Genomic DNA, 12,438 nt, shown 5'->3' with positions numbered 1-12,438 from the left:
AATTCCTCTGCTGTGGGTGTCAGGCCAGAGAGCTGGCATCTCAGAAGTGCGCCTACTCAGGGAAGTGTTAGTTGGGTGAAGTGGAAACTGTAATTTAGGACTATATTGCATGTACTTTATACATTTAGTAGACTTCAGGGTCTTAACAAAGAATACCATTATTTCAGTCAATAAAAAATGCAAATCATTTATTTTAAGCAGTTTTTGAAACAGGAGTCATAGGTTTGGGGTATTTCTTACAAGGATATTTGTGTGTGGGTATGTTTTTAGATTCTTTATTAAATTTCCTTATCCTAGTTGAAAAACTAAAAAAAATCCCAAATCTATTTAATAAAGGGGATGAGTTCTAATCAGTCATCAATTTTTCCTATATTGCTGAATGGCTATTTCCAGTTCATTTCAAAAGCAATTCAATTTTCTTTTCTTCTCCATCCCTTGTTTATAACATTCATTTGTCATTTTTGTCATTTTATAGACCTACCAAGAGCAGCTGTCAGGATCTTAAGCAACATGACATTCCTTTTTGTGAGTTTGTCATACACAGCTGAGAGTGCCATTGTAACTGCTTTCATTACCTTCATTCCCAAGTTCATCGAGTCACAGTTTGGTATTCCAGCTTCCAATGCCAGCATCTACACTGGTAAGGCACTGCCGTTAGAACTCCTTGAAACCATGATCATTTTTGACCACTAAACTAAAATGCAATGAGTAAAGAGAAAGTTCGTTCTAACATCAAGGTGTTAAATTCAAATTCATGAACAGCAGCCTTCCCCCACCTCAGATTTTAGGAGGAGGAAGTCTTTGAATGTTTTCTCTTCGATTCAGATTGTACTGAAGTGTAACATTTTCACCAACTGTGTTTTGGAAAAGGGAGAACTTTGCATATTTGTGTTTTTACGGTTCTCAGTTCAAAAGAATGAAATGGGCAAACTTAAATCTGAATAAATCTTTTCATGGTCTGACATGAGTCTGAAAGTGTTAAATTTTAAAAAATTGATGGTCTGAAATATAGATCATTTTCATGGATTTTCCATTCATAAATGTGAACACGTTTTAACTGCATTACTGGAGGTGCTTGAAGTTAGAAAGGCAATCTATGAATTTTGTTTTCGATGATGTTTTATGTTGGTACATAGACCCATAATACTTTGTGCTCAAATCTTATTTTTCCATGGTAAATTGGGTGCTCAGAAATGTGGGAACATGAATTCTCAGATATTGGGATTTTCAGTGTATTATATCATGTAATATCCTGGATGTTTCCTTAGAGATTTCAAAGATGGTCAAATGACTATCTACCTAAGGCTCAATTTATTAATAAAGTATATTTAAGCGGTTAAGTGGAGAATTACAAGAGCTTTTGCAATGGCCGGCTCCCACTTTTCTCCTTCACTTCCACATTCAAACCCAGCAAGCTTGGATTATCTGAAAATTAGCGGACAAAATTATATTATTGTATAGAAAGAGAAGTCGAACTATTTGGGTAATCATTTTGTTCTCTATTTCATTTTGCCCATAAAAATACATACATACTGGGTTGTGGGTCCATGATAGCAAATCTTTTTATAAAGAGTATACTGCTATGGACATTTTAATTGTCACCTATAAATCTGTTTTTTTCTGTCGGTTTTAAATAATATATGTTTTGCTTATATTAAGGTAAAATTTACAGATTATAATTACATTAATTATTAATTAATGTAATTAATTAATAATGTAATTAATTAATTACATTATAATTTGGTTGTCAGAAATCCTGAACATCCTATTTTTTGTTTAATTCTTACACTAACCTTTGTTGAGCAACAATTCTTGGACAGGGAAACCACGAGTTGTCTTGTTGTTAGATCTGAAGCCATGTAACTGTCAGATGTGGTCTCAGTATTTCCCACAATAAGTTTCAATATTAGAGGTGTTACTGGAAAGAAGGTTCATAGTCAAATAAATTAGGGGCTTGCTGAGTTAAACAAAATAGTACAGAGTCCTTTGCTGCTGGACTTTTCATAACCCTTAATATACCAATGGGCATTGTGAAACTCCCAAAGGAAAGTTCGAAGTACAGTCTCTCCGAAATTTATTTGACCATGAAATCTGATTTCTTTAAGGCATTCTTTCTCATGAATAGTGTTCTTCAGGACACACATCAGTCCAGCCTGTGTGTTCCTGTTCCAGCCAGGCTAGGGAGGAGATCCTTCTGGATCATCCCATTTCCCTCCAGATGCACCACTTGGACCTCGAGAGTTACCAGGCTGTGGTCCAGTGCTGAGCTGGGTAGGAATGGATGCGTATTGAACCCATATTGACCAAGGCCATCTCTTAATTACTGGTTGAGGCAGAGGCTAGATAGACAACTTTCTGTGGACCTGGGGTCTTTGGCTGCAGAGTTCCACAGTGAAGTGCTCAAGGCAGTGGTCCCTGAGTGTGGCCTTCTTGGTGAAGAGGGTAAACGATTGAATAAAACGAAATCACGGAATTTGTTCATCCCACGTTCCAACATCCGGGTTAAAAAGAAGCAGTATCACACAGTGCCAAAGCCATTCTGGTTTTGTCATCAGCAGCTTTTTTTGTTTTTGATCATTGCCAATGCAATTTATACAATGTTTGGTAGTCTTTGGTGTTTTGATGAAAAGGCCTTTCATTTCCAGCTCACGTACTTTTTCCTTCCTTTCCAGACAGATAACAAATAGTAATAGTCAAGAGATACTCAGACTGATTAAGAATAGAGAGTGGCCTGTCATATTGCGGTAAAATTAAACAGGGATGACGCTTCTTTTTAAAACTTAACTCGATTTTTTGAATTTGTATCAATTGAATCCTTCTTACTCTCTAAGCAGAGATTTGTATTTTTTAAGGACTTATTTAATTTAATTTTTTGTATTTAAACCCCGTTCCATGCACATAAGTGACATGGAGAATTAAGAAGTGTATCTGAAGATGAATTTAAAAATAGTTTAAATTTCTCCTCTGACAAAGTTTTCGAGTTAAAGTTCTTTCTTCATTTAAAAAAATTACCTGACCCTCCATAGCAGTTTGCTTGTGTTGTGGTATGTGGTAGAGATGAAGCTCCGTACATGTATCAAAGATGGGCCTTTGCTCACTCGCCCTCTCTCATAGCCATTGAATACCGACTCCGGGCATGGCGCTGTGCCGTGTGTGTGTGGTGTGTGTGTGTCGTGTGTGTGTGTTGTGTGTTGCCTGTGTGGTGTGTGTGTTGTGTGTATTGTGTGTGTGTTGAGTGTTGTGTGTGTTGTGTGTGTGTGTTTGTGTGTGTGTGTATGTACGCAGGTGGACACGGGGCGGGGCAGATATAAAGGCTCAAACCTGGACCTTAAGGTGCTTACAGATCTAAGAGGAGAGAGCTTACAAAATAAGTTTAGAAAAAGCTGTTTAAATAAATGAATGGAAGCTGTGCGCTACAGAGATTATTTTGGCCGGCGGCGTGGCGGTGTTGAGCTGCATCATGGCGGAAATGGCTTTTAACCAGGCTTTTAAGGAGAAGTAGAATTGGACCGTTTGGAGTCTGGAGGAAAGGCGTTTGCTCTCTGTGCAGGACCAACTTGAACAAAGGCAAAGAGCAGGGAAGGCTGAGGCTTGTTCTGGCTCCAGCCAGCACCCCCGGCCCCAGAAAAGCTTTCCTCGGACAGACATGAGAGGGCTCTAAAGGCAAGCAGGTGGGAGGTGGGCTGAGCGGCGGTGGAGAGGTGAATGCTTTCAGGTGTTGCTGGGGGGGGGGGCAACTTCAGCACCACTGGGCTCATCTCATCATCACATTGGGGGCCCCTGTGCCCTGAGAGGAGGTGGTGACACTCATGAGTGTGTCACTAAAACACTTCAGCCCACTGGTGTTCGTTCCTGTGCAACAGTGGATATGTGGTCACGCTGCACCCTCCCTGTTTATGGTCTTTCTGCTGACTCCCTTAGGGTCACATTTATTGAATGAAATGAAATTGATATTTTGGAAAAGCCTGAAATAGCGGGAAAAGCCCTGCAGGAGGAGTTAGACGGAGCGGTCATGAACCCTGCCCTGCTGGTCACCAACTCTGTGACTTTGGGCAGGTCACTTAACTCCCTGAACTTCAGCTAAAACTGAACTTTATCTGTCTGATGAGGATAATATCTCCCCTCTCTCTGTGTCAGTGTTGTTGTCAGGATCAAATGAAGTAGTAAATAATGATTTGTTCCAGAGCTTACCTAACTTCAATAGATACAGCAGTATAAATTGAAAAATATAACTTAATCATGTATTCTAGGAAATAAAATTATTTATGATGATGATGACAGCACCTTACATTTGAAGTCCTGCATCTTGAACAGGTCTGAGAATGAAACCTCTGTAATAATAGTGATGGTAATAAAATGACTGATAATATTTGTTGAGTGTTTGCTAAGTAGAAGATGCTAAGTATTTTTATATGTAAAACATCATTTAATCCATGTAACTAATGCCTATGCAGTAGGTATTATTGATTATGCCCATTTTTCAGATGAGGAAACAGAGGTCCAGAGAGGTTTAAATAACTTGCTTGAAGACGTGCAAACAGTAAGAGGCAGGAGGCTGGAGTCTTGTACTCCTTGGAGCATATAAATGTGCATATATGATTTTTATTGAAATACTATAATAGGCATATTCTATTGTCATAATTTCCAGTGAGTTTGTGGGGTTTTTTTTGGTTTTTGTTTTTAACTATTTCTGGAGAAATGATAGTCTAAGATTCTACTTTGCCACCAAACCATGGTCAACAACATTTGTTTTTAGAGCACTGTGGCCTCTCAGCATCACCTTGGCTTTCCTGGGATCCCACCCTTTGTGTGCAGAATTATGAAGAGTTAGCCATTTGTTTGTCTTTACAACGGAAATCGCCTTGGAAAACTCTATTTTGTTTTTCATTGGAGAATAATCAAGATACTGGGTTGACCAAAAAGTTTGTTTGGGTTGAATGAATTTTTGGCCAACCCAATACTTTTTTTTCTGTGTCTTGAAAAGATAAGGAGATTAGGTTGGGGTGTGATTTTTAAAAATAGACTGTAATTTTTATTGCTTTCTAATTAACCAAATATTTGTCACCTATCTTCAACCACTGATTTCGAGTCATTGATGAGAGTCAAGGCAGTGCCCCTGAACTCAAATTGCAGCCTCAGATTTGTTGCGTCTTTAGATGCAAGTGAAGCGTGAACATGCTTTGATTGGTTTCATTCTTCTGAGAGCATTAACAGCTTTTCTAGAGCCGTTCTTCTATGAGATAGTTGTTTTTTTTTCCTCTCACTGTAGTGGCCTCTTCCGTTGCAGAGCACAGGCTCCGGACGCGCAGGCTCAGTGGCCATGGCTCACAGGCCCAGCCGCTCCGCAGCATGTGGGATCTTCCCAGACCGGGGCACGAACCTGTATCCCCTGCATTGGCAGGCGGACTCTCAACCACTGCACCACCAGGGAAGCCCCTATGAGATAGTTTTTAAAGTTCATTTTGTACTAATTTTATAAATGTATACAAAGATTTTTTTAACGTTAAAATTAACCTTTTAAATGCAGATAGACTGTATTAGGTGTGGATGCACTGTAGCATCACTGGCCATTTCCAAAAACTAATTACATTAGTTTTTCTTCAATGCCAATTAGAACTTTGGTAGAAGATTGTAGTGGACAGTATGTCAGGATACTCAGATTCTGTTTGTTCATTAACCAGTTAATTTAAGACATGTTTGAGTGCTTACCGTGTGGCCAGTTCTTAGCCAATGCACTCGTGGTGGCGGTTAGGCAGGGTTGAGTTGCTTAAGAAGGCTCAGGGGACCCAAAATGACAACTGCTACACATGGATACTACGCAACTACAGCATTAAAGTAAGAATGGACTGGGACTTCCCTGGTGGTCTAGTGGTTAGGACTCCACGCTTCCACTGCAGGGGTCACGGGTTTGATCCCTGGCCGGGGAACTAAGATTCCGCAAGCCCGAAACAAACAAACAAACAAACAAAGTAAGAATGGACTTTACATCCACAGGCCATCTCTGAAGGGCGCAGCAGGACCCACTTTCTCTCTTATCTCAGGCACCAGTGACATGTGTAGGGAACACCCAGGAAGCAGATTCCACATGGAGTCTCAGCTGGAGCTTTTTATATTTTTGAAATACTTTTTATATTTTAAAATACTTCTTATATTTCTTCTATATTTTGCTGGTCACATAGGTTCTTGCTCTGTACAGTCTCAACAGTAGAACTCTCCAGGGGGTCTTAGCACCATCATGTACAGAACCATCATGCTCACTGTCATCAGTAAAGGATGCTGGGGGCTTCCCTGGTGGCGCAGTGGTTAAGAATCCTCCTGCCAATGCAGGGGACACGGGTTCGAGCCCTATTCCAGGAAGACCCCACATGCCGCGGAGCAACTAAGCCCATGCACCACAACTACTGAGCCTGCGCTCTAGAACCCGCAAGCCACAACTACTGAGCCCGCATGCCACAACTACTGAAGCCCGTGCGCCTAGAGCCCGTGCTCCACAACAAGAGAAGCCACCGCAATGGAAGCCCACACACCGCAATGAAGAGTAGCCCCCGCTCGCTGCAACTAGAGAAAGCCCATGCAAAGAAACGAAGACCCAATGCAGCCAAAAATAAATAAATTAATTAAAATAAAATAAATGGTGCTGATGAGCTGGGACAAACCATCCCCAAACTCCCTGGATCCACGGTTACAAAGTGACAATATTTATGCGTTTCACACCTTGACCTGCACACACACTCTCTTAATTCCGTAGGACGGCTCAGGCCTTCTGCGTTACCTCTCAGAGCTCCCCGAGGGCTACAGTGGTACCTAAGGTGGAGAGTGTCTTTGCCCTCACGCCACTAACCCATTGTTTGGTTTTAGGCTTATCACTGTTTTTCTCCAGGTCTGTTTTCTAATCTAGAAAACAATAATTTGGACTAGAATGAACTCTATGACTTCTGCCTGCTTGAAAAATCTTAGATTAAATCATTTTCCCAAGGCCACAAGTACCAAATAAACCTATTCTTACATCTCCCTGTAGAGTTACATGATTTTCTTACAAGGGAAATAGTTAATGAGCAATTCATCACTGCGGTATTTTTACTAATGGTGCATCGCCACAGACTTTGACCATGTCCAGCATGCATGTGATCTCTTTTTCTTTTAGATGCGAAGTGTGATGTAGTCATGGATTTCTCTTTGAATCCCAGCTCTGTCACTTAACTAAATGCATGATTTGAGCCAAGTCCCTTAACCACTCTCTCTCAGTTTCTCATTTGTAAAATGTGAATGATCCTCTCCTAGGGCAACTGACAAAAGTTAAATGAGGTACCTTAAAACATTTGGTATATAGTCATAGGTGCTCAATACAAATTGGTTTCCCCCGTTTCATGTTGTAAGACTGTGTTAAATTTAAATCCCCATTAAAGAGTTTTGTTAGTTTTTCTGATTTAGAACATTGTATTAGTCTAATTTAGAGTGGTATTCGAAGGCATTTTGCTAAATCTCACCTGTTAAGAGAAGTAATACATTCAAATGAAATTGTCAGGAGTGACTATTTTAGTCCCAATCATAGGAGTAAAGTGGCAGAAATCTTCTAGGGCAGCAGATAGGCAGGAGGTGTTGGGAAGGAAACTTCACACATAGTGCATCATCAATCAATCTCTCTCTGTCTCTCTCTGTCTCCCAATCTCTCTCTCTCTTTGAATTGCTCTAAGTCAGTTTCTCAGATGACCAGCCTCCTGTTTGGCCAGTTCTCCAAACCATTATTTCTTTTATGATTCTTTCTCTTTATTTACCAATTATCAGAGTAAAAAATTTTGTTCTAGCAAATTGGTACAATGACCAGTAAATTTAAAAAAATATGATGAACACATGGCTTTTTATATGTTTGATGTACTTTAATCTACTGCAATCATTATTCTTTTTGATGCTCCAGTTGTTCAGTCTTTGGCCACTGGGAGCCCCTTCAAGCTAGCATCTGTAACATTTGGAATGACCTCAGCAGTTTTTATGGTTTCCTGCCCTAGACCTGGGATCAGTCACACTTCTCCAAGGAGTCTTGGCTCCTTTTAGAGGAAAGTGATCTTTGGAGATCACCATCTGGGCACTGGGTGTGCTCGTTGCTACAAGACTGTCATTGTTTCTAGGCCTTTTTGTTTTTAATAAAAAGAGGAAAACGAATCATGAAGTTATATTGATATTTCCACTTCAAATGTAAGATTACAGGTTATTACTTAACTTCTTTGATATTGTATCTCTTTACTCTAATACTGAAAATCTTTCTTCCTAATAACTTTTACATAATTACTGTATCCAAGTATGTGTGTATGTGTGTGTATGTGTAATGGTTTCAAACCAACTATCAGTGTTATTACTAACTATGAAATATGAAATGCAGTTTTAGACATCTTTGTGGTTCTTTCTGTCCATAGGCTATCTCTTAGGGATTTGCAAAATACTGTGACCTAGTTATTTGAAAGAATTCTTCTCTGTTTGGTTATGCCCACAACCCAATATGCTGTGGAGATTTATTTGCTTTAATTTGTTTTCAGTTTTTAGGGATTACTTTATTTTTCTATGTTTAAGTTAAATTTTTTTTTTAAAATTATGTAAGACATTTATATGATTTGAAAGTCAAAACCATTAAACAAACGACATTCAGAGAAGCCTTGCTTCCATCCTGGTTTGCTCCAATTCTCTCTCTTCCTCTACAGGTAGCATTTTCTTTGTTCCTCCCTCTTTTGTTTCTGTTTGAATATGTAAGTAACTATGAGTATTATGTATGCAATAAATAAATATGCATCAGTATTTTATATTAGTATTTCCCCTTCTCTTACCCCAAAGTTGGCATACTCTACACTCTGGCCCGCACTGTAGCAGCATCAGAGGCCCTGCTCATGTCTTTCACAGGCACACAGTTCTCTCCGTTTGCCTTTATCCTGGCAAAGAAGCTCATTCCAGCCAGGCGAGGGAGACTGAGAGCTCATGACTATATTTGTCATATAATACTCAGTCCTTACCCCCTACCCCTGCCAAGGTTTAGCAGATTGTTACAAAGATCAACAGAGAGAATCTTTCTGAAAAACTTTGACAAATCTGGATAGCTTTTGGGAATCTAAATAAACTTGGAGTCTTTCCTTCAGTATGGGCCTGTGCTGTGATGGTAGAAGCCTGGGACATTTGTTAGATCCCACTCTTAGCTGGGCACAGGGATAGAGAGGGGCTGTCTGTGCATCATTTTCAGTCCTCCCCACAGTACTGCAGTGGAGGCGCTTACTCTCTCCAGCACAGAGTAGCTAAAACCAAGGTGTACAGAGCAATTTTTGTAAGCTATACACCGAAGCAGCCCGTTAATACAGGTCCACAATGTATAGATTGAGCTGGTCCACAGAGAAGCTGCTTATAGTTTAGAATTTTTATTGCACTAATGCTTTCCCCTCCAACTTTTAATGTATTGGGTAAGACATATAGTATAGGTTTGCAGGGAGGCAGATCTTGTTGAAATTCCTGCTCTTTCTCTTCATCCATCCATCCATGCACAAATATTTATAAAGCTTCCTCTATGGGCCTGGCACTGTGCCAGGTGCTGGAAAAACCACGATGAGAACACAGAGGGATCCCATCCTCAAGGACCTTGCAGTGTAGTGACCCCAGTGGGTTGCCTGTGTCCTTGGACAAGTTCCTTAACTTTTAGGAAAGAGGTTGTGATGATTAAATGAGGGGATGTAGATGGTGTGCTTAGCACAGTGCCTGGAAAGTAGCTTCTAGTAATAACTGCAGTACTCACTTTACGAGATACTCTCATGAAAATGAATCTAAGGCAAAAGAATGAAGCTAGGACTTAGGATATGTGGAAACATTCATTGGAAAGATTACCTGGGAGAAATTGATTCGAAGAGTAAGAAGAGAGAAAAAGGGCTAAAGGTAGTGGGAAAAATGAAAGAGAAGACAAGAGGCCTGATATCAACATGAAGGCTGAAGGATTATTTCATCTGAACTGATGGAGGCTTGGAGATGTAATATAAATGATAACAGTGTAATTGCTTTAAGAGTGAAACACATTGTATGTGAAACTGATTTCAGTCGAATCAGTGTTGAGCTAGGGATAAATCTTTATATCTCTGATTTATTTATTCTCCTTTATTTTTCAACCTCAAATAAGTCTATTTTTCGCTACTCTTAGGAGGGAGAAATACATTTTAAGTGTTTTAATTTTCATGTTTAAGCACAGTGCAGTGAAACGTCAGTTGATCAGATCTCTCAGTTAGATGAAATGTTTTCGTTTCACCTATCTTTGATGATTAATAGCAGAGTCCTTACGTCTGGGGTTTCTTTTCCGTGTGCCCGCGCACGCGTGCATGCACGCGTGCGCAAACACACACACATATAAAGACAAACATCACTTATAAGGGATTTTCTGGGCTGAGAGGACATTCAGATCAGTTTTCTCCAGATTTCTACATCTACGTTCATCGCCCCCTGATGATCAGTGAGGTTCAGAATGGCCCAGAGCTCCCTTAGGGGCTTTAGTTATCAAAAAATACTATATTCTGTTCACAGAGCAGGATTCATTTTTGTATAAAAGTTGAACTGAGAAAGATTAGGGAGCTTTTCTAAAGGACTGAAAACCCAGGGGAAAGAATGAAGTGTCAGGAGCAAACGTAAAAGCATTTCTGCTAACAAGTGCGTCACGTCCTCGGTTAAATCACATCCAAGATACACCCAGTGGATCTGATGAATGACTGAAGGTAAACATTAACCTCTCTGGCCCTTAATCTCATCTTGGGAACGAGGGATTGAATTAGACAAGCTTTCACCAAAGCTCAACTAACAGACCTCCCACTGTCTCCCCTACCCCACCCCCAACCTCACAAAATCCTCTGATTTTTGTGAGCAACTTCTTTTTCTAGGCATTCAAGTTAGTTAGTGTCTTACCATCTTACTCTGGATATATGTAATACCTTTCCCTGGCACTTTAAATTTCTTTTACAGACATATTGATTTTTTTCTCCTTTGGTGCGTGTGATGGAACTGAGTTTGAACTGCCACACTTTTTGCTCTGTTTGGAGGGACTATCCAAGAGTAAGGTAGCTTGATGATTCAGTCTCTCCTTTTAAGAACTCAGGAACTTTTTATTGAGCGTGGTCCTGTCTTAGCAGGTTCCTACCCTACTAAAGTGAGGTGATCCCTATCTGCTTTGTAGTGACTCAGCATCTTATAAGAGAAAGGTGATGAATTTTGGAGTCATCAGGTCTGGGTTCAACCTCTGCCCATTTATTTGCCTCCTTGGGTGAGTTAACTAATTTCTCTGGTCTCCGTCTTACTAGTTGTGAAATGGTATAATCATAGCCATTTTACAGGGCTGTTGAAGTTTTAAAAAGTTTAAAAATGGCACCCCTGCGAACATGGCGCTGCAAGTGGCGCGGAGCGTGCGGGCCGCGGTCTGCAGCCTGCGCGCCATCTCTGCGCCCAACGCGCCCTGCCCGCCGCGGCCCTGGGGACTGCGGGCGGGCGCCGTCCGGGCGCTGCGCACCGGTCCCGTTCTGCTGTCGGGTCGTAAATTCACAGACAAACATGAATGGGTAACAACAGAAAACGGTGTTGGAACAGTGGGAATCAGCAATTTTGCACAGGAAGCTTTGGGAGATGTTGTTTACTGTAGTCTGCCTGAAGTTGGGACAAAATTGAACAAACAAGAGGAATTTGGTGCTTTGGAAAGTGTGAAAGCTGCTAGTGAACTCTATTCTCCTCTATCAGGAGAAGTAACTGAAATTAATGAAGCTCTAGCAGAAAATCCAGGACTTGTCAACAAATCTTGTTATGAAGATGGTTGGCTGATCAAGATGACACTCAGTAACCCTTCAGAACTAGATGAACTAATGAGTGAAGAAGCATATGAGAAATACATAAAATCTATTGAGGAGTGAAAATGGAACCCCTAAATAAACTAGTTTGAAACAACTTAATCTAGTATAGTTGTCTTAAATTAGTGGTGGATAGATTTTTAAAAAGCAACTTTTAGCAAAAGAAACTACTTTCAACAATGTTGCCTGAAGAAAATACCCCTTAACTTCCTAATGATTTCACATAAACACTATGCATCTTTTTCACAACAGCCTGTGATTTTTAGGCTAGTCTCCAGTTATAATACTCAGAATTCCTGAAATTATCTGTGGTAAAACTAGTTATAAAAATTATGTAATTCAAGGATAACATTGTTATCTTAACCTTACATAATATTGTAACTTGCTTACAGCCATCCCTGGATTTGGGTCAAAATACTCAATGAACTTGCCATTGGAAATAAATGACAGTGGAGAAAAGTTTGTTAGTTGTATAGTGTCCAGTGAAGAACATTACTATCTTAATTTTGCAATATACTGTGTTTGCTGGTGCTATTTTTATACAGTGAAGCAACAGCCTTGCAGGAAAATAAGAAACAGTTTAATAATAAAATAT

General features: G+C 40.1%; 2 protein-coding genes across 3 annotated transcripts in view; both read left to right on the top strand.

Annotated features, from left to right (window-relative positions):
• The window catches only part of SLCO5A1 (solute carrier organic anion transporter family member 5A1), a 130,359-nt gene that overhangs the window by 68,385 nt on the left and 49,536 nt on the right, over window positions 1-12,438 (top strand). For both annotated transcript variants that reach the window (XM_033842945.2, XM_033842946.2), the window contains exon 5: window positions 476-640. In XM_033842945.2, coding sequence (XP_033698836.1) covers window positions 476-640 — 165 coding nt within the window. The remainder of the gene's footprint in view (window positions 1-475; window positions 641-12,438) is intronic.
• On the top strand, window positions 11,377-11,941 carry LOC117308674 (glycine cleavage system H protein, mitochondrial). Its single transcript, XM_033842947.2, has one exon. It carries the CDS (start codon window positions 11,385-11,387, stop codon window positions 11,904-11,906), a length of 522 nt encoding a protein of 173 aa, XP_033698838.1. The 5' UTR covers window positions 11,377-11,384; the 3' UTR covers window positions 11,907-11,941.

The sequence above is a fragment of the Tursiops truncatus genome, chromosome 17 (assembly GCF_011762595.2).
Source record: "Tursiops truncatus isolate mTurTru1 chromosome 17, mTurTru1.mat.Y, whole genome shotgun sequence".
Classification (NCBI taxonomy): Eukaryota; Metazoa; Chordata; class Mammalia; order Artiodactyla; family Delphinidae; genus Tursiops; species Tursiops truncatus.
The sequence above is the reverse complement of the archived record's forward strand: the minus strand, read 5'-3'. Positions and strand labels throughout refer to the sequence as shown.

Excerpts from the sequence above, each read along its gene's own strand:
- LOC117308674 (XM_033842947.2), top strand. The coding sequence starts at position 11,385 with ATGGCGCTGCAAGTGGCGCGGAGCGTGCGGGCCGCGGTCTGCAGCCTG.